The sequence below is a fragment of the Penicillium macrosclerotiorum genome (genome assembly GCF_028827735.1).
Source record: "Penicillium macrosclerotiorum strain IBT 26536 chromosome Unknown utg000008l_segment0_segment0, whole genome shotgun sequence".
Lineage (NCBI taxonomy): Eukaryota > Fungi > Ascomycota > Eurotiomycetes > Eurotiales > Aspergillaceae > Penicillium > Penicillium macrosclerotiorum.
In genome coordinates, this window is record NW_026643087.1 from 2,557,630 (window position 1) to 2,574,641 (window position 17,012).

Consider the following 17,012-nt stretch of genomic DNA (forward strand, 5'->3'; position numbering starts at 1 on the left):
CACTAAACATGATGAGCGCCACGGTAAACAGTCTTGAAAGGGGAGGAAGTGGGTCAAGCCTCCTTGGAGGTGGCGGTGCGCGGCAGGGTCCGTCAAGTGGAGTGAGACCCTTGAAGCTCACGTGACAGCGACAGACTGGAAGATCACATGACGCTGATTCCTCAGACGTGTCATGTGACGACCCATGAGGCCAGACACGCTTGCCCAAAGGGGAAACCACTTAACGCGTCGGTCGCGTTGATCGCGCGTCCCGAGAAAAAGTGCGTTTGCTCTCCCTTTCTCCAAACACTGCCATCGCCAGTCTCTATCTCACGCCTCCGCCCACCACCTCCCCCGATCCCGAATTTTCGGCCCTTCCCCCATCCACCTCCCCTATAATACAACTACACACATAATGTCTTCTCCGGCTAGCCGGAGGACTCGTGCCTCCAATAAATCGACAGCCTCGCCAGCGTCATCCCTGGCCCGGCAGCCGCCCAGCAGCCCGACTCAGGCCACCCCCCGCGCTGCCCGTCGTCTTGCGGCCGAAGGAAATGTCCCATCATCATCACCAATGCACTTCCAATCGTCTCCCACTCGAGGCAACTTAAGCCAGGAAACCCCTGATGTTCGTATGGCGGAAGGTAGCTCAGTCGCTGATGATGGCGACCGAACTCCGCGGGCGCAGAATGCAGGCATTCGAGGTATGTTGATGCAAATATTTTGTTCCCTCGGCAGACAATGAGTTCAAGGCGATACTAACTTCATATCATAGACTCATCTCCGATTAACTACATCCCTAGCTCCAGTCCAACTCGTGGCTTTGGGCGCACAGATATCCGCTCCGATCTTCGTTCCGATGCCTTGAGCATGAGCAGTGGGGGGCTGTTCGTCTCACCTGGTCAAGGCCGTCGCACAGCGCCTGTCCGTAGCGACCTTAACTCGGGCGGGTTCACTCCATCGCGTCGAGGCCGTATGTTCGTGGATTCGAATGGGCGGACCACTAGAGCCGACATGCCTCCTTCAGACGCCACTTTCTCCAATATCAACCCAGGAACCTCCGAGGCGGAAGCCCTCAGTGGAAACAGCCAGCGGGTCATCTGGGGTACGAATATTGCGGTCCAGGATGCGATGTCCGCTTTCAAAAACTTTCTTTACCACTTCGCTACAAAATACCGCCTCTGGGCAGATGGTGCAACCGAAGAGGAAACTCGGGCATTGGGTCAGGATGCTGAAAAACGCGAATACGTCAAATTGTTGAATGATATGCGCCGACTCGGATTGAAAACTTTCAACCTCGATTGCCGAAACCTCAAGTCCTATCCCTTGACCCAGAAGTTGTGGTACCAGCTCATTCAGTATCCCCAAGAAATCGTCCCGGTGATGGACCAGGCAGTCAAGGATGTAATGGTCGACTTGGCACTGAAAGAGATGGATCTCATGCGTTCCGAGATCCAGCGTGGAAACAGACGCGCCCAGTCTATTCTCACCTCTGATGGTGTCCTTCCCACTGGAGATGTCCCGGACCTAGTCGGAGAGGTTGAAGCCTCGCACTACAAAGTCCTGCCATTTGGTCTGGATAAATCAGTGAACATGAGAGATCTTGACCCGGCCGATATGGACCACCTTGTCAGCATCAAGGGCTTGGTCATCCGGACAACTCCCGTCATTCCCGATATGAAGAAGGCATTCTTCCGCTGCTCTGTTTGCACCTACGGTGTTGAGGTTGACATTGATCGTGGCCGTATCTCCGAACCCACTACCTGCCCTCGTGATAGCTGCAAGTCCAATAACGCCATGCAGCTGGTTCACAATCGTTGCATGTTTACCGACAAGCAAGTAATCAAACTCCAGGAAACTCCGGACAATGTTCCTGATGGCCAGACACCTCACTCTGTCTCCCTTTGTGTTTATGATGAATTGGTTGACATTTGTAAGGCCGGTGACCGCGTCGAAGTGACCGGTATGTTCCGTTCCAACCCAGTGCGCGTGAATCCTCGCCAGCGCTCCCAGAAGACTCTTTTCAAGACATACATCGATGTGCTACACGTCCAGAAAGTCGACCGCAAAAAAATGGGCATCGATCTGTCTACCGTTGAGCAGGAGATGGCCGAGCAGGCTGCCGAGGCCGACCAAGCTCGCAAGATCTCGGCTGAGGAGGAGGAGAAGATCAAACTCACTTCCACCCGCCCAGATGTTTATGATTTGTTGGCACGTTCGTTGGCCCCCAGCCTTTACGAGATGGATGATGTGAAGAAGGGTATTCTGTTGCAGCTCTTCGGCGGCACCAACAAAACTTTCCAGAAGGGTGGTAACCCCCGGTATCGTGGTGATATCAACATTCTTCTCTGTGGTGACCCGTCGACCGCTAAGTCCCAGCTACTGCGCTATGTCCACAAAATTGCTCCTCGTGGTGTGTACACCAGCGGCAAGGGTTCGTCCGCCGTCGGTTTGACGGCCTATGTGACCCGTGATCCAGAGACAAAGCAGATGGTGCTCGAATCAGGTGCTTTGGTCCTGTCTGACGGCGGTACGTGCTGTATCGATGAGTTCGACAAGATGAACGAGGCCACTCGCTCTGTCCTCCACGAAGTGATGGAGCAGCAGACGGTATCTGTTGCCAAGGCCGGCATTATCACCACCCTCAACGCCCGCACGTCCATTCTCGCATCTGCCAACCCCATCGGCAGTCGCTATAACCCCAAGCTCCCTGTTCCCCAAAACATTGACCTACCGCCGACGCTACTCTCGCGTTTTGATCTGGTCTATCTGGTTTTGGACCGTGCAGATGAGACAGAGGACCGTCGGTTGGCCAAGCACTTGGTTGGCATGTACCTGGAGGATACCCCGGAGAATGCCAGCTCTTCGGAAGTCCTGGTAAGAAATTTCCTTTCTTCTTCTCACTCTTCAACATTATTCTAACTTGGTCATCTTCTCTCGGTTTAGCCCATTGAGTTCCTAACTGCATACATCACCTATGCCAAGACACAGATCCACCCTGTGCTAACCGAAGAGGCCGGCGCCGCCCTGACTGAGGCTTACGTCGCAATGCGACAACTCGGCGACGATATCCGTGCCCAGGAGCGCCGGATCACCGCCACCACCCGTCAACTGGAGTCCATGATCCGTCTCTCCGAGGCACACGCCCGCATGCGCCTGTCCTCCGAGGTCACCGCCGCCGACGTCGAAGAAGCCGTGCGCCTGATCCGCTCCGCGATCAAGCAAGCCGCTACAGACGCGCGCACCGGTCTGATTGACATGGGTCTGTTGACCGAGGGTACCAGCGCTAGCGAGCGACGCCTGCGCGAGGATCTGAAGCGTGCTGTGCTGGCGCGCCTGGATGAGCGGGGCGGGGTGGGCGGCGCCGCCGTGCGCTGGGGTGACCTGTACCGGGACATGAGCGAGAGCAGTGATGTGCCGCTGGACCATAACCAGTTTGGTGACGCGGTGCGGTCGCTCGAGGCCGAGGGTGCAGTGCATGTTGCCGGTGAAGGAGCGCGCCGGAGTATCCGTCGGGCTGCCGTCGGTCTGTCCTAGACGTGCCAGAGTGTTGTTGCATGGACAACATCTATGAGCAATGAGAATGAGAGCGAAAGATCGAGATATCGAAAGGGAGTCGAGTATGTTCATGGGATTGGTACGATTCTCTACATAACGCCATGATTTGTTGCTGTGCGATCTTTGATTTCTTGTTTCCTTTTTTTCTTTTTTTTTTTTTTCCCCCTTCTTGTTCTTTTCCCTTGCTGCTTCTGGGGTTTTCTTTTGCTCCCCTTCCCACGATGTCAATGATCGGTCGGGTATGCATATAGCATGTGTCTTGCCGCGGCTCGCCGGTGTTAGTGATGGCGTTGAGGGATGACTTTAGGCATTTTGTTAACTACGATATCTCGATTACCACTATCATACCTACCATTTCACCCGTCTACCACCTTTTAATCTCTTCCCTGTTCTCCCCTAGAAGTAGATAGTACTCGGTAGACATGACCGGGCAAGACCCGACAGCAAGTATGCTTCGTCAATATCGATTGCTTCGCTTCCTGCTTTCAAATCGTTCTTTTCCACCTTTCCCACCTTTTTCATCGTTTTTTTCCCCTTCTATTGCGTGTCAACGTGTCGCGTGAGGGCCTTCCTTATGCGGCAACCGATCAGCCGCCACGTTTTGGAGCTTATTTCGGCTGACGGCAGGGCCGACACGAGGCGTCACAGGCGCTCATGAGAGGCCTATCAGGGAAAGTGTGGGCAGGGCATTCTTGGGTCCAGAGGGTCAAAGGACAGGATCGATGGAGTCGTGCTGCTTGCTTGTTGTTAGCCTGGCCACCATGGTCCCCACTCGCCCGTCGGCTGTTCGCTCTCCCAGCGCGGGCGAGGTGGAGGTTGGTGGAGCCCGAGTCAAACCGACGGGTTCGGTCCGGTGTCTCACTAGGACCACTGCTCGAGTTGGAAATATTGTATTTGAGAGGGTTTTAGGCAACGATCGGGGGACAGAGCACACACATACACACACAAGAGAGAGAGAGAGAGACAGAAAATCAAAGACAGGCTGGGCTGCACTGCTGGTGACCTGAACTCGGAATTGACCACACAGTTTGTGGGTATCCCGCATGGGAGTCTCTGGGCTTCTATGCACTTGGTCGTGGCGGCCCATTCCACATTTCCTACGGGGACGGGACCAGACTCCGCCGGCAGTTGTCCCATTCCCATCGACGAATGGAATCTCCCGCCATGCACTGTTCTTTCAGTACCGAGGACTTATGATCCATCAGCGTCTCCATTTGACTGCATCGTCGGAGGGATGGGGCGGCGTCAGTTGTGCGTTGTGCCACCTGGGCGGCATCCAGGCCACGCTTCGATGGGAGGTGCAGAGTGCCGTGCATGCCGAGCCTGATCGGTACCCTGGTCGATAAAAGCCGTCCGATAGGGGAGGCTCGTGCATACCAAGCCTGGTACCGGGCCGCTGGGAGTATACGAGGTACCTGGGGGTGTGGGCTCGGCAGTTCTCTGTCCACCGGTTTGTTCTGCGGCATGAGCCCAGACGATGGAGCCTCGCTCCATCATGGCTCAATTGAGAGTCCTGACGGTGGTCATGCTAGTGCGGAGGACGTAACCAAGTAACCGAGTCAATTGAGGCACGCAGAAGGCGGCAAACCGGAGACTCGACGAGACTCGCCGCTTCCCCAGCACCGCGCGGCTGCTGATTGGCTGCGCGGCGCAGCAGCGGTTTTAGTTGGGCACGTGCGCCGCTGACTGGCGATGGCGTGTGCTGAGTCAGCCGCGACTCCGTTGCTTGGCGCGGGCGGCAGCCAATCAGCGCCGCGCTGAAGACTGCGAAGCTCCGGAGCAGATCAAGTCCCCCGAAGGTGACAGGGTGACACAGAAGACACAGTCAAAAATCCAGACGGGCACCGGTTGTGACACAGGGGAAGAAGTTAATCCCTGAATTCCTTAATTCCTTAATTCCCCGAAGAGCAGAGGGGTCTGCGGAGTATTGGCGGTAGAGGCGACCTTCAATACAGGAGAGTGCAGGCGGCGTACTTGGAATACGGCAGCTGAAAATGGGTCCAGACGGTCGCATCAAGCGGGTCCTCCGCCTAAACTGTTCTCGGGGCGATAGAGCACCCGCCGAGCACCCGCCTCAACGCTCTCTCTCTCGCTCGCTTCGTTCGAGTTCCTGGATTTTTCCTCTCTCGCTTCATGCTTGGTTGAACCTGTTTCTGCGCCCTGCTGTCCCTGGACTCCGTGGCCCATCATGAGGTATGCTATCCCCATTGAATTCATCCCCAGGTCGACTCTGCTGCCGACAACCTCCCCGTCCCCAGCGCTTCGGGTGTCGAGACCCCTACCGAGCTCGTGGTGGCTCCAATGCCCACCCCGCATAACGCTTGCACTCTCCCCACCTCCCAGACCGTATGGCTAACCGTTCGTTCTGCTGCGATCTTCAGGTTCGGTGAGCATCTTCGCTCCTCGATGATCAAGGAGTACCATCCTTACTACATCGCCTACGACGAGCTCAAGAAGTCTCTCAAGACCAACTTTATCACCCAGCCGACCCCGGAGAACCCCAAGCCCGACCGGGAGGAATGGACCGAGGACGATGAGCGAAAGTTCGTCACGTTGCTCGAGAGTGAGCTGGAGAAAGTTTTCCTCTTCCAGAAGCGCAAGTCCGAAGAGATCGTCGGCCGCATTCAAGCCAGTGAGGTCGACGTCAATGACGTGGTCGCGCGTCTTGAGAATGTGACTGGCGCGCGCCGCCAGAGCATGCACCCGGCCCAACCGCCTCCCACCGACGACGACTTCCTCCTGTTGGAGCAGGTCCTCTCCGACATCATCGCCGATGTGCATGACCTGGCCAAGTTCACCCAATTGAACTATACCGGGTTCCAGAAGATCATCAAAAAACATGACGTATGTTTCCCACCCGGCTGCCTCTATACAGTCTTTCCAAGTCCACGACAGTCCCCCAGGTCCTCCGCGACGGGATGCATATCGAATCATATCGGAGCAAGATCACTAACATATCAATAGAAACAAACCAAATGGTATTTGAAGCCCGTCTTCGCCGCTCGTCTGAATGCCAAGCCCTTCTTCAAGGATAACTACGATGCCTTTGTGGTCAAGCTCTCCAAGCTCTATGATTTGGTCCGTACCAAGGGGAACCCGGTCAAGGGCGACTCCGCCGCCGGTGGTACGCAGCAGAACTTTGTCCGCCAGACCACCAAATACTGGGTCCATCGCGATAACATCACCGAGCTGAAGCTGGTCATCCTCAAGCACCTACCCGTCCTGGTTTTCAATGCCAGCAAGGAATTCGAAGAGAAAGACACCGCCATCTCCTCCATCTATTATGATAACCCCGATACCTGGGAACTCTACCAGGGTCGACTGAAGAAGACCGAGGGGGCCGAAGCGATCCGTCTGCGCTGGTATGGAGGCATGGAGAGCGATCAGATCTTCGTGGAGCGGAAGACGCACCGGGAAGATTGGACTGGTGAGAAGTCGGTCAAGGCCCGATTCGCGCTCAAGGAGAAGAACGTTAATGCCTTTCTGGATGGGCGCATGACCGTCGACCAGGTCTTTGACAAGATGCGCAAGGAGGGCAAGAAGAGCCCGACCGAGATCGATGATCTGGAACAACTCGCCCGGGAGATCCAGTACCGTGTGATCACCCGCCGCCTCGTTCCCGTCACTCGCACTTTCTACCACCGGACCGCGTTCCAGCTGCCTGGTGACGCCCGTGTGCGGATCTCGCTTGACACTGAACTGACCATGATCCGCGAGGATAACCTGGATGGCCGCCGCCGTGCGGGCAGCAACTGGCGTCGCATGGACATCGGTGTTGACTTCCCCTTCTCGCAACTGCCCCCCGAAGATATCGACCGCTTCCCTTACGCCGTGTTGGAGGTCAAACTGCAGACCCAGGCTGGTCAGGAGCCGCCGCAGTGGATTCGTGATCTCACAGCGAGCCACCTGGTCGAGGCGGTGCCCAAATTCAGTAAATTCATCCACGGCACGGCCACTCTCTTCCCCACTCGTATCAACCTGCTGCCCTTCTGGTACCCTCAGATGGACACCGACATCCGCAAGCCGGTGAACGCCCGTTACGGTATTCAGCGCCCGCTGGCGAGCACCTCGCTTTCCGCCAATGATGAAGACTCAGACGATGACGAAACTCCCCAGGCCGAGAACAGCCACTCCAATGGGCTGGCCTATGAGATCACCGACGACGGATATCTCTTCACTGAGACGAATGGCAACGAGCTGGACATCGAAGAGCGCATTGCCGCTCAGCCAATCCCCGGCGACGAAGACTACCCGCTGTACGACTCGGATGATGACGACACCGTTGACTCGGATGAACTCGAAGAAGCCCGTCGCGTCGGCGGCGCCTATTATGCCGAGCAACTGGCCAAGTATTACATCCGCAAGACCGGGGGGGCCATTGCCCATGGCCTATGGGCCCTCATCCCCCGACCTCGACCAACCTCCATGCCACCACCCGAACAGCGCGGCATTCAAGTGCTCGGCACGCAGCGCACGCTGAAGCGCTTCCAGGCCCCCGCCGGCAAGCGCATCTTCGTGCCGGTGCGTGTCGAACCGAAGGTGTACTTCGCCGCGGAGCGCACGTTCCTCTCCTGGCTGGAGTTCAGCATCATCCTCGGAGGCATTGCGGCCACGCTGCTTAATTTCGGATTCGACTCTGTCACGCTCGCATCCGCATGGGCCTTTACCATTCTCGCCGCTGTCGCGCTGGTCTACAGTCTGATGCTGTATATGTGGCGTGTGGATAAGATCCGCAAGCGCCGCGATGTCAAGCGCGTCTACTATGAGAAGTGGGGGCCCACGGTTGTCAGTGTCGGCCTGGTCGTAGTTGTGTTGGTGAACTTTGGCTTACGAGTCCGCGCGGGTGGCTTCATGGCTGGCAAGGTCCCGCTGGATGGGCGGCCCAGACATGGTGATGAGCTGTAAAAGTTGTTTTGCCATCTCTTTGTGGAAGCGGGGAGAGTTTGGATGAATGTGGGTGAAGAGTGAATTGGATGTCATTTTGTTCGCGATGATAGTCTGCTCAGGTGCTATGTTGCTGAGTGATATGACGTGCCGAAATGATCCTTTTGTATCTATCATGGCGTTGTATTCTTTTTTTTATCTCTCTTGCTTGGGAGCTCGTGGCGTTGGCGTTGATGTACAGACAAGCTGCGTCTCTGAATATATGACGATTTGCATGCACTCGATCCTATATCTCACCCTCCGTAGCTCATCGGATCCTTCCAGTGCCTCCTCCTTTCGTTCCCTGACCTCTTTGCTCTTCGTCTCCCGCTCTCCATATCCTCGTTTCTTCATCACTCCTTCAACCTCCATATCTCTTGCCCTTCCCTCTCCGCATGAACCCCCATTCTATCGTTCTCAAATAACAGCCTCGAAGCTACCTACACGAACCAAAGAGGACTACACCAATACCCCACTACTAATTGCCCAGCCTAGTGGTTGAACAGAAGAAATAGTGGCGGTAATGATGGCTGGAGTATTGCAGGAGGAAGGAAAAGTAGTAGTGGTAGTAGTGAGAGGCGTGGCACCCTTGGACGTAACATAGAAGTCATCCATAATGCGGAATACGTAAATGAGAGAGAATAAATGTGGGTGTGTGAGAGAGAGACCACTACGAATGAATATCTATATTCTGGGACTATTTGAAATATAATCAACATTATCTTAATTTTTGTTTCTTTAGACACAACGCAATAGTATTGATAGTATCAGTAACGAGAGTACCAACAGAAGTCATAGCATCAGGAGGACGAATAGAAGGACGGGACTACGAGGTGCAGAATATTTCGAGAATGAACTGCAAGGCCTATGTGGCCGTCACCAGAAGTTCAATAGCCAGGAACCACGGGCAATGAAGATAGAACACACACACACACACACACACACACACACACACATTTTCTCTATCTCTCTTTATCTCTCTCTTACCTCCAGATTTCCGGATTGCCTCATCTCTTCCTAACCCCACATTCATCTTCACTTGCCCTTGATTGCCATTTTTGTTATGGAGACTGCAGATCCTACCTCCTTGTCACGCCCACAGAAGACTTCCCTCGCTACTCCATCTAAGCGTCGGAATGTATATCCGCCTACCGATACAGAACTCCCGCGTTCCCTCCGGTGGAAACGACGAGTGAGGACCAAGTCTGGGACGTTTACGCCAGTGGGAACCCCCAACACTCCCTCCAGCTCCGGATCCAACCATGAGACCATCTGGATTCATGAGAACCCGAGTCAGAGTCCAATCGAGTATGTGATCCACCCTGGAGCTCAGCGTGGGCAGGAGATTTGACTAAAGATACCGATGTCCCAGGTCAGAGAAAGGGTATTCCGAGATATTTACGTCCCAGGTCTTACCAGCCCGCTTAAAGAAAGCCCGTCAAAGCTCTACTCCCCAGCTCAAACCGAGCCTGCTACAAGGGAGTGACTTCCACAAAGCTGAGCCTGTTAATCTTAAATGGGATCAAGCTGCACTCCGCGCTGAGTGGGACGAACAGAAGACGATCAACACCAAGCTACGGGAGCACGCAGAGACATTGAAGAAGCATATCGAGGAAGTTGAATCCATGAATAACCATCTTCGTGCAGTGCTGTCGGGAACCCGGGCCCAGAAGGGAGATTGAAAAGAAGCTAGAGACCTTGAAGACGAAAGTGGAGGAGTTAAAGAGGAGAGTGGACGAAAGGGAGAAAAAGCAGGGCGCGGCAACCACGAAGGTCAACATACTGAAACAGAACGTCGTCAACTTTGGAAATCAAATGGATTTCTTGGATGGATTACGAGATTGTCTAATGACCTTGGCCAGGCGTGAATGGACTCGATCGGAGTCACGGTGGCATCCTCGAGCTCAGAAGACGTCACCGGCCGAGCACCTTTTTGACTAAACACCATGACTCTAGATTGAATAGGAGATTTTTTGCACGGAAAAATTGATGCCTGGTTCAAGAACTGAATTTGCATGCTGAGGAGGGATCATGAGGAGCGTGTCGTCGAAGAGCGAAACGTCTCCGGCTGTGTGCTGCAGAAAGGGTTTGCTTGCTGCTCTAGTTTGTGTTGCAAAATATCAGGAATCTAATTTTTAATGAGAATTCACTTTTTTTCTCCCGCAGAACTAGATTGGTTGTACCAGAGCTGCTTTTGACGTTCTGTGAAGTACGAGGTGCCAATAATGTTCGGTGGCTTCACAGATATACAGAGATAAGAAGGCAGCACGTTGCACGAGGATGGCAGAGGGGACCTAATTTAATTTTCGGATTTAAACAACTGAATGATCAGTGGGTCTCATAGAAGGAGCGTCCATGGCCATCTCAAAGGACTTGGGAATGGGCCTGAACACCCAGCACAAGGGCCGCACTACACCCCAAACAAATACCATCACCTCAGACTTCCTGTTTGAAAAAACATGTAGAATTCCCTGCCTGTGAAACTCATGTGTATCCTCCACGGCGCCAGGATGAGGAAAGCCCTCTTAGCAAATGTGAATGTCAGATGCTTCTCGGTTCATGATCGGAGAAAGCTACTTCTGTTTCTCTGGAGAGGGAGTTCACTGTGAGTAAATCGTAACCCTCGCAAGGCTGTGAAGCTCTAGAACCCTGGACTTACTGTAGTGATCCCGGATCATCTCCTCCATCTGGACGAAAACCTCAATGTTTGATTGCTGGCGGTCAATCTGCATTTGCAGAGACTCCAGCTTGGATTTCACAGCCTGCATCTGACTCTTTTCTTTACGGAGCTCAGCCTCTAGCAGGGCTCTCTCAGACTCGAGCTTGCTCATTGAGTTCTCCAACTTGGAAATTCTGTTTCCAGATTTCTCTTTCAGTCACTTGGTGCAGGCGTAGATGGTTGGATATGGTGCTTACCTGGCCTCTCGGGCTTTCTTACGGTTCTCCAGTTTGGTGGCGCTGGGTTTCTTCTGATCGGCCATTGGGAATAGTGATCAAGTGGCAGCAGGGGCTGAAGTTTGTTGACAAGAGTGGGTTTGAGTATTGGGTTGTGTTGTGTTTAGGAGAAAGAATCCCACGAGTGTGTGATGGAAAATGAATGGAAGAAAAGTTGGGACGTGATGAGAAGATGTTGATACCTAAAGTCGAGTGAGGCAAGTTCTCACCAAAGACCGAAGATATTCGTACTTCCCGACCAAGACCGTTGATCCAATCGCCTGTGTCGGCATAGTTTTAAAGGATATTAAACTGCATTTAATGCCTATTATCAATATAAATCGGGCTACCTAACGACACTATTCCTAGAATCCTAAATTCTCCATATAATTTTCCATTGCTTCAGAGCAAACAAGAATAGAAGGTTAGGGCAACTATAACTCTATGCAGGTATCTGCTCTCAATTATCTTTCTTCTTCGTCACCTCCTTCTGCGTACTATTTTGCTTCATCATCATCATTGTCTTCTTCTTCCTCGCTCCGGTCTACTTGCAACTTCGATCAACCTTCTACTCCTTTTTTCTAAACACGACCCACTGAAACCTTCGCATGCTTCTCAACCGCGATGGCAACCCCCAGCTCCACCCCTGCACAGGCAACACCAATTCATTCCTCCTCAAGAAACAAAGTCAAGTCTCATAAGACAGCCGAGCAAGAACTGTGACTACATCTCACTCTTTCTACACACCCTTTCCAAGGAAACCTCTCTAACAGATACCGTCTTATCAGGGAAATTGAACGACTCAAGGAAATCATCAGCACTCTGGAGGCGAAACGCGAGCACGACAAGGTTCAAATGACGGGAATGAGTGCCAGACTTCAGTCACTGCAGATGAAAGTGAACCAACTCACTTTCGCCATCCACGCTCTACAGAGAATCGTTGAACAAATGACTATGCTGGGGCAACAAAGATAATAAAGAACTCGGCCATGTTGAGAATGCGACCATTTTGGTAGCAGCAGGTTATCTACTCTGCATTTTGCAAGTTCGATCATCACAAGTGAAGAATATCGATGGACTTTCATACATTCATTCAAAATTCGAATTGAGTTCCCTCAGACATCCGAGTGCAGATGACTTATAGATGCTCACTTTGAACTACTTTTATCTCCTTTACTCTCGAATCACGTACTTCCACTGGTATACTTTGCTTCGTCAAAAGACTATCTTGGTTTTTCTCTGGCGATGAGTCTAGTTCCCAGCCCAACCGAGATCACCGGGAAAGCCAGAGCCACATGTACTTTTCCGAAGAGTATAATTAGCCGTTTAATGGCCGAAAGTCACCATTGTTGTCTTGTCGTCATTTTTGTGTTCTTTTTGCCACTTCTTTGAATATCGCACTCCGAAGCCGCTACCGAAGACTTCTCTAACAGCCTCCAGTGGCATTCCTTTACATTCGGGGTAGAAGAAAATCACAAACAGCCAGCCTATAAAACAAATACCTGTGTAGAACCCGAAAGCCCCACTTGGGGTCCAGCTTTTCATCATAGACAAGAAGGTCGATGCAATGATTATGTTAGTGCTCCAGCATGTGACAGTATTCTGTAAGATGGTCAATAGAGCCAACCAGGCAAATGAGAGAGGGGCAGACAGACCAGCATAGTACCAATAGCTCGGACCTCGAGAGGGATCAATTCTGTGCCAATCCATGCAATCGTAGCAACCCCAGAGGAATAGCACGCAACATAACAGATGATAGCAACAAGTACCAGAGTGCCAGGCCATCCTACGTGGGCAGTTTCAAGTTCTAGTGTATCGGTGTTGACTGGGATATAGCGGAAAGCGATCACTGCAACCATCATGCAGATGGCCATTCCTAGGACGGTCACGGATAAAATGATCCTTCGCCCAAGTCTATCCACAAGTACCAGATTCACGATCGAAAACACAAAATTCGTACCCGAAACTGTAATTCCAACTGCAGTAGGATTATCGAATCCGACAATTGAAAACAGCGTCGCGGCATAGTACATCAGGGTGTTGAATCCGCCAAGTTGGCTGATTGCCATGGTCACACACGCTGTCAACACAGCACGACCGGTCGCAGGAGTAGTAAAAATGCGCTTAAAGCTGATCCATAGAGAATCTTCAGCCATTGCATGAGTAGCTTCATTTAGAGATAATTCGATGGAGAGGATTTTTGCTTGCCGTTGCTCCTCAGTAGACTTGGGGTAGATTCTTTGGAGGACAGCTTTTGCTGCGGAATGTTGGCCATGTGATACTAACTGACGAGGGGACTCGGGACAGAAAAAGAGAAGTCCAGCAAGAACAATGGCTGGAGCAGCTCCAATCCCGACTGTTGCTCGCCACCCTTCACCCTTGACATTGGCAAAACCGGCACCTAATGCGCTTGCAAGAAATTGTCCAAACGTGACACTCATATTGTTGAATGCAACCATGCGACCCCGATGTTTAGCCGGTGCCAGCTCTCCAACTGCAGATGAATCGGCCAGTCAGCCTTGCATACCTTTACCAATGGCAAGAAACAAGGGGACATACTATAGAGGGGAACAACCATGGCTGCGCCTCCCACTCCAAGTCCAACAACAAATCTTCCCGTCGCAAATTGCGCAACAGAATAAGCGCATGTTTGAATTACGGTTCCAGTAACGAATAGCAAACAAGCTCCCCAGATGGGCCAGCGGCGACCGAAGCGATCAGCAGTGAGACCTGCCCCAATTGCGCCTACCAAAGCGCCGCCGCTTGTCAACGAGGTAACCATCTCTTGCTCCTTAGAACTAAGGACGTGGCCCAATGATGTGTCTATCGTAACCAGAACTGCTGAGATATAGCCCGTGTCATATCCTATCACAACGTCAGTAATTACTTAGCTCACTTCATGAGCTCCGTACCGAATAAGAGGCCGCCAATGGAGACAACGATTGAGATCAGCCAGGCTGCCTTCGATGCAGCTGTTGATTCAATACTGCTCAACTCTGATTGATCGTTGCGTAGCTTGACGGGCTCAATGTCTTCAATTTGCTCGACTTCATCTTTGACAAGGCTCTCTGGTGACACCTTCCCCTTATCAATACTCATGTTGTTTGGCTGGAAAAGATATCGACTACTTCTGAGTGTCAGTGGATTAAACGTTACAATGGAATGGCTGTGGTCAAGGATGAAATATCCCACCTACAATATCAGAGGTCTTTTATAGGGCTGGACGGCAATCGTGATGAAACATTCAACGCAGTCGGCCTTTGATGCTAATAGTAATCCCTATGCGCTGGATAAGGGTCTCCCGGGGAAACGGGCGATATTTGGGAGAGGCAGAATGAGGCGAGGCGATCTCTAGAACTGGTTGGCTCGTGGAAGGGTGGGGCCCATTCTGAGTTTCCTTCAGGACCGGGGAATGCTTCCGCTTCAAGAGGTGATTTGGGGCTGAGGCAAATCATTCCCCCATGTTTCCCCGCGTTTCCCCGCAAGTCTACCTTTATTCACAGACCGGAGAGTATACCAAGATTAAATGCTGATCTAATGACGTTTTGCCGTCGACTTGCGTGGGTGTCTTGGCGGGTACATCATACATACTTTCTACAGTCACAACGGGGGTGAAGCCCTGCTGTTATATTCTCCTCTTGTTAATCAAGTATTACAGCATGGTATTCCATGGTATCCCATCGGGAGAACCAGCTTTCTGAATTTGATTTTTATCAAAGATTAATCTAACAACTATTCTAGTGCCAGCATATGGTGAATGCATTTTATACACTTTATGATATCTTTTCCTTTGTCGACTCGCTGAACTCTTCACTTTCCACACCTGTTCCCCTAATTACTTAGAGTCATTTTCTCTTCGGCATCCTGTCTCCAACCTTCAGCAAACTTCCACTGAATGAAGGGGCCCACAAAAGCAATAGCCTGTACTGCAGCACAGACGGTGAAGGCCAGGCCGACGCCAATGCCATTTATCATCGGCATTACAAAGCTTGTGCCGCCAGCGGCAAATAAGCATCGCGCAAGATTAAGACTGGCACTTGCCGCAGCGCTTCTGTCAGGAAAGATATCGACAAGATAGGTCATGATGACAGACTGTGTAGATACGGCAGTCCACCCAGTAATGAAGGTGGAAACGATAGGGACGGCAATGTGAACCCGGTGAGGATATTGAATGGTCCACCCGAACAGAATTATTGATAGACATTGTAGAACGGAAAATACCGGAACAAGGCGTAGACGTGCTTTTTCAATCGGAAAGCTCTGTGTCTTATCTGTTGTGCCATCCGATGACTCCTTTCCTCCTTCAATTCCGGTGTTGAGCGATCCCTCGAACTTGGCCTTCACGCGGCGGTAGTCAAGATCGAGAATCTTGCCAGTGATCAACGTCCCGACCATTGATCCCACGCCATTTGCGATGAAAGTGAGGCCAATTTGGATTTCACTGAGACCATACCGGCTTTTGAAGAGGGAAGACATGGCTGTGATACTCATTTGCCAAACAGCATAGTGGATGGCGAGGAAGATGACGATAGGCGCTGCGAACTTGCTGCTCAGAATGCGAAGCGGCCCTAAAATATCGACATTCTTTTTTGGTGGAAGCTCGGGCGGCGGTGCACTATGATCCCATTCCACCTTGGTCGATTTTTGGTACGCGGAGAGGGGAAACTTTGCCAAGGGATTAGATGACTTGACGCTTCCGTTGAACACCAACGACCGAAGCGTTTCCGGCAGTAGAATCACAAGGGAAATAAGAAAGACCCCACTGTAGATTGTCAAAAACCAGAAGATAGCCTTCCATCCCAAGGAACCGGCAATACCACCTCCAATGACGGGACCAACAGCCACCGGCACCAGTAGTCCCGCTTGGAATATCCCCATAAAGCCGCCTCGGTCGGCGCGTGTAGTGATGTCGCCTATGACGCCAGAACCAATGGCGATCGTGCTTGCGCTGCCCGTACTTTGAAGACATCGGAGCACAATGAGCATTGCGTAATTTTTGGTTTCAGCGAGCCCGATGCAAGCGCCTAAGAACACGAGGAACGTGCATATGTACGCGACCCGACGGCCCCGAACATCGGATATGGGGCCCCAGAAGCTCGGTGCTAGCCCTTGGAAAATAAGATAAGAGGTTACTGTGAGATTGACGAGCTCTAGAGACACTTTGAGGTCATTTGCGATTGTTGGTAGTGCCGGGAAATAGATATTTGATGCGAAGCCAGAAACTACAGCCCCAATCAATTCCATTAACCCTTATCCGGAGTTCATACCGTCCAGTGACGACTTACAGGTTGCGGCAAATGAGACGATGAATACAATCAACCACTTTTGTCTCTTATCGAATATCGTGTAGGGTACCTCGGGGGTGGCTGATTCAGGTGGAGATATACTTGGCGGCTCCGGTTGATCTGAATGTGACATGGTTTGTTGCTTCGGTTTTGATGGATGGATCACTGACACAGGGAGAGAGGAGTGATATTGCCGGGTAAGTCTGATCCAACACTGACATGATTCCCTTCAGGGCGGCGAAGCATGCCATTTATAAAGGTGGAAGTTGCAAGGTCCGACATTCCGTCAGTGACGCGGAGTGGAAAAGCGGAGTTGAGCGGCGGAGTTGAGTT

At 52.0% G+C, this 17,012-nt stretch overlaps 8 protein-coding genes across 8 annotated transcripts; 4 read left to right on the forward strand and 4 right to left on the reverse strand.

Annotated features, from left to right (window-relative positions):
* Positions 1–394: 394 nt before the first annotated feature.
* N7462_009109 (MCM DNA helicase complex subunit MCM4) lies at positions 395–3,516 on the forward strand (the record flags this gene model as incomplete). The annotated part of the gene is made up of 3 exons (XM_057080823.1): positions 395–683; positions 755–2,856; positions 2,926–3,516. The coding sequence occupies 3 exons, from the start codon at positions 395–397 to the stop codon at positions 3,514–3,516; spliced, it is 2,982 nt and encodes a 993-aa protein (XP_056931151.1).
* A 1,266-nt stretch (positions 3,517–4,782) lies between these two features.
* Positions 4,783–5,031, reverse strand: N7462_009110 (uncharacterized protein; the record flags this gene model as incomplete). Its single annotated transcript, XM_057080824.1, has 1 exon — positions 4,783–5,031. One exon carries the CDS (start codon positions 5,029–5,031, stop codon positions 4,783–4,785), a length of 249 nt encoding a protein of 82 aa, XP_056931152.1.
* Positions 5,032–5,725: 694 nt separating this feature from the next.
* On the forward strand, positions 5,726–8,442 carry vtc4 (putative vacuolar transporter chaperone (Vtc4); the record flags this gene model as incomplete). The annotated part of the gene is made up of 3 exons (XM_057080825.1): positions 5,726–5,730; positions 5,796–6,381; positions 6,502–8,442. The coding sequence occupies 3 exons, from the start codon at positions 5,726–5,728 to the stop codon at positions 8,440–8,442; spliced, it is 2,532 nt and encodes an 843-aa protein (XP_056931153.1).
* A 1,081-nt stretch (positions 8,443–9,523) lies between these two features.
* On the forward strand, positions 9,524–10,142 carry N7462_009112 (uncharacterized protein; the record flags this gene model as incomplete). The annotated part of the gene is made up of 2 exons (XM_057080826.1): positions 9,524–9,768; positions 9,833–10,142. The coding sequence occupies 2 exons, from the start codon at positions 9,524–9,526 to the stop codon at positions 10,140–10,142; spliced, it is 555 nt and encodes a 184-aa protein (XP_056931154.1).
* Positions 10,143–11,060: 918 nt separating this feature from the next.
* On the reverse strand, positions 11,061–11,441 carry N7462_009113 (uncharacterized protein; the record flags this gene model as incomplete). The annotated part of the gene is made up of 2 exons (XM_057080827.1): positions 11,061–11,313; positions 11,377–11,441. The coding sequence occupies 2 exons, from the start codon at positions 11,439–11,441 to the stop codon at positions 11,061–11,063; spliced, it is 318 nt and encodes a 105-aa protein (XP_056931155.1).
* A 577-nt stretch (positions 11,442–12,018) lies between these two features.
* N7462_009114 (uncharacterized protein) lies at positions 12,019–12,369 on the forward strand (the record flags this gene model as incomplete). The annotated part of the gene is made up of 2 exons (XM_057080828.1): positions 12,019–12,113; positions 12,168–12,369. The coding sequence occupies 2 exons, from the start codon at positions 12,019–12,021 to the stop codon at positions 12,367–12,369; spliced, it is 297 nt and encodes a 98-aa protein (XP_056931156.1).
* A 351-nt stretch (positions 12,370–12,720) lies between these two features.
* On the reverse strand, positions 12,721–14,493 carry N7462_009115 (Major facilitator superfamily domain general substrate transporter; the record flags this gene model as incomplete). The annotated part of the gene is made up of 4 exons (XM_057080829.1): positions 12,721–12,996; positions 13,050–13,888; positions 13,954–14,259; positions 14,307–14,493. 4 exons carry the CDS (start codon positions 14,491–14,493, stop codon positions 12,721–12,723), a joined length of 1,608 nt encoding a protein of 535 aa, XP_056931157.1.
* Positions 14,494–15,225: 732 nt separating this feature from the next.
* Positions 15,226–16,812, reverse strand: N7462_009116 (putative MFS multidrug transporter; the record flags this gene model as incomplete). Its single annotated transcript, XM_057080830.1, has 2 exons — positions 15,226–16,616; positions 16,680–16,812. The coding sequence occupies 2 exons, from the start codon at positions 16,810–16,812 to the stop codon at positions 15,226–15,228; spliced, it is 1,524 nt and encodes a 507-aa protein (XP_056931158.1).
* Between the last annotated feature and the right edge of the window lie 200 nt (positions 16,813–17,012).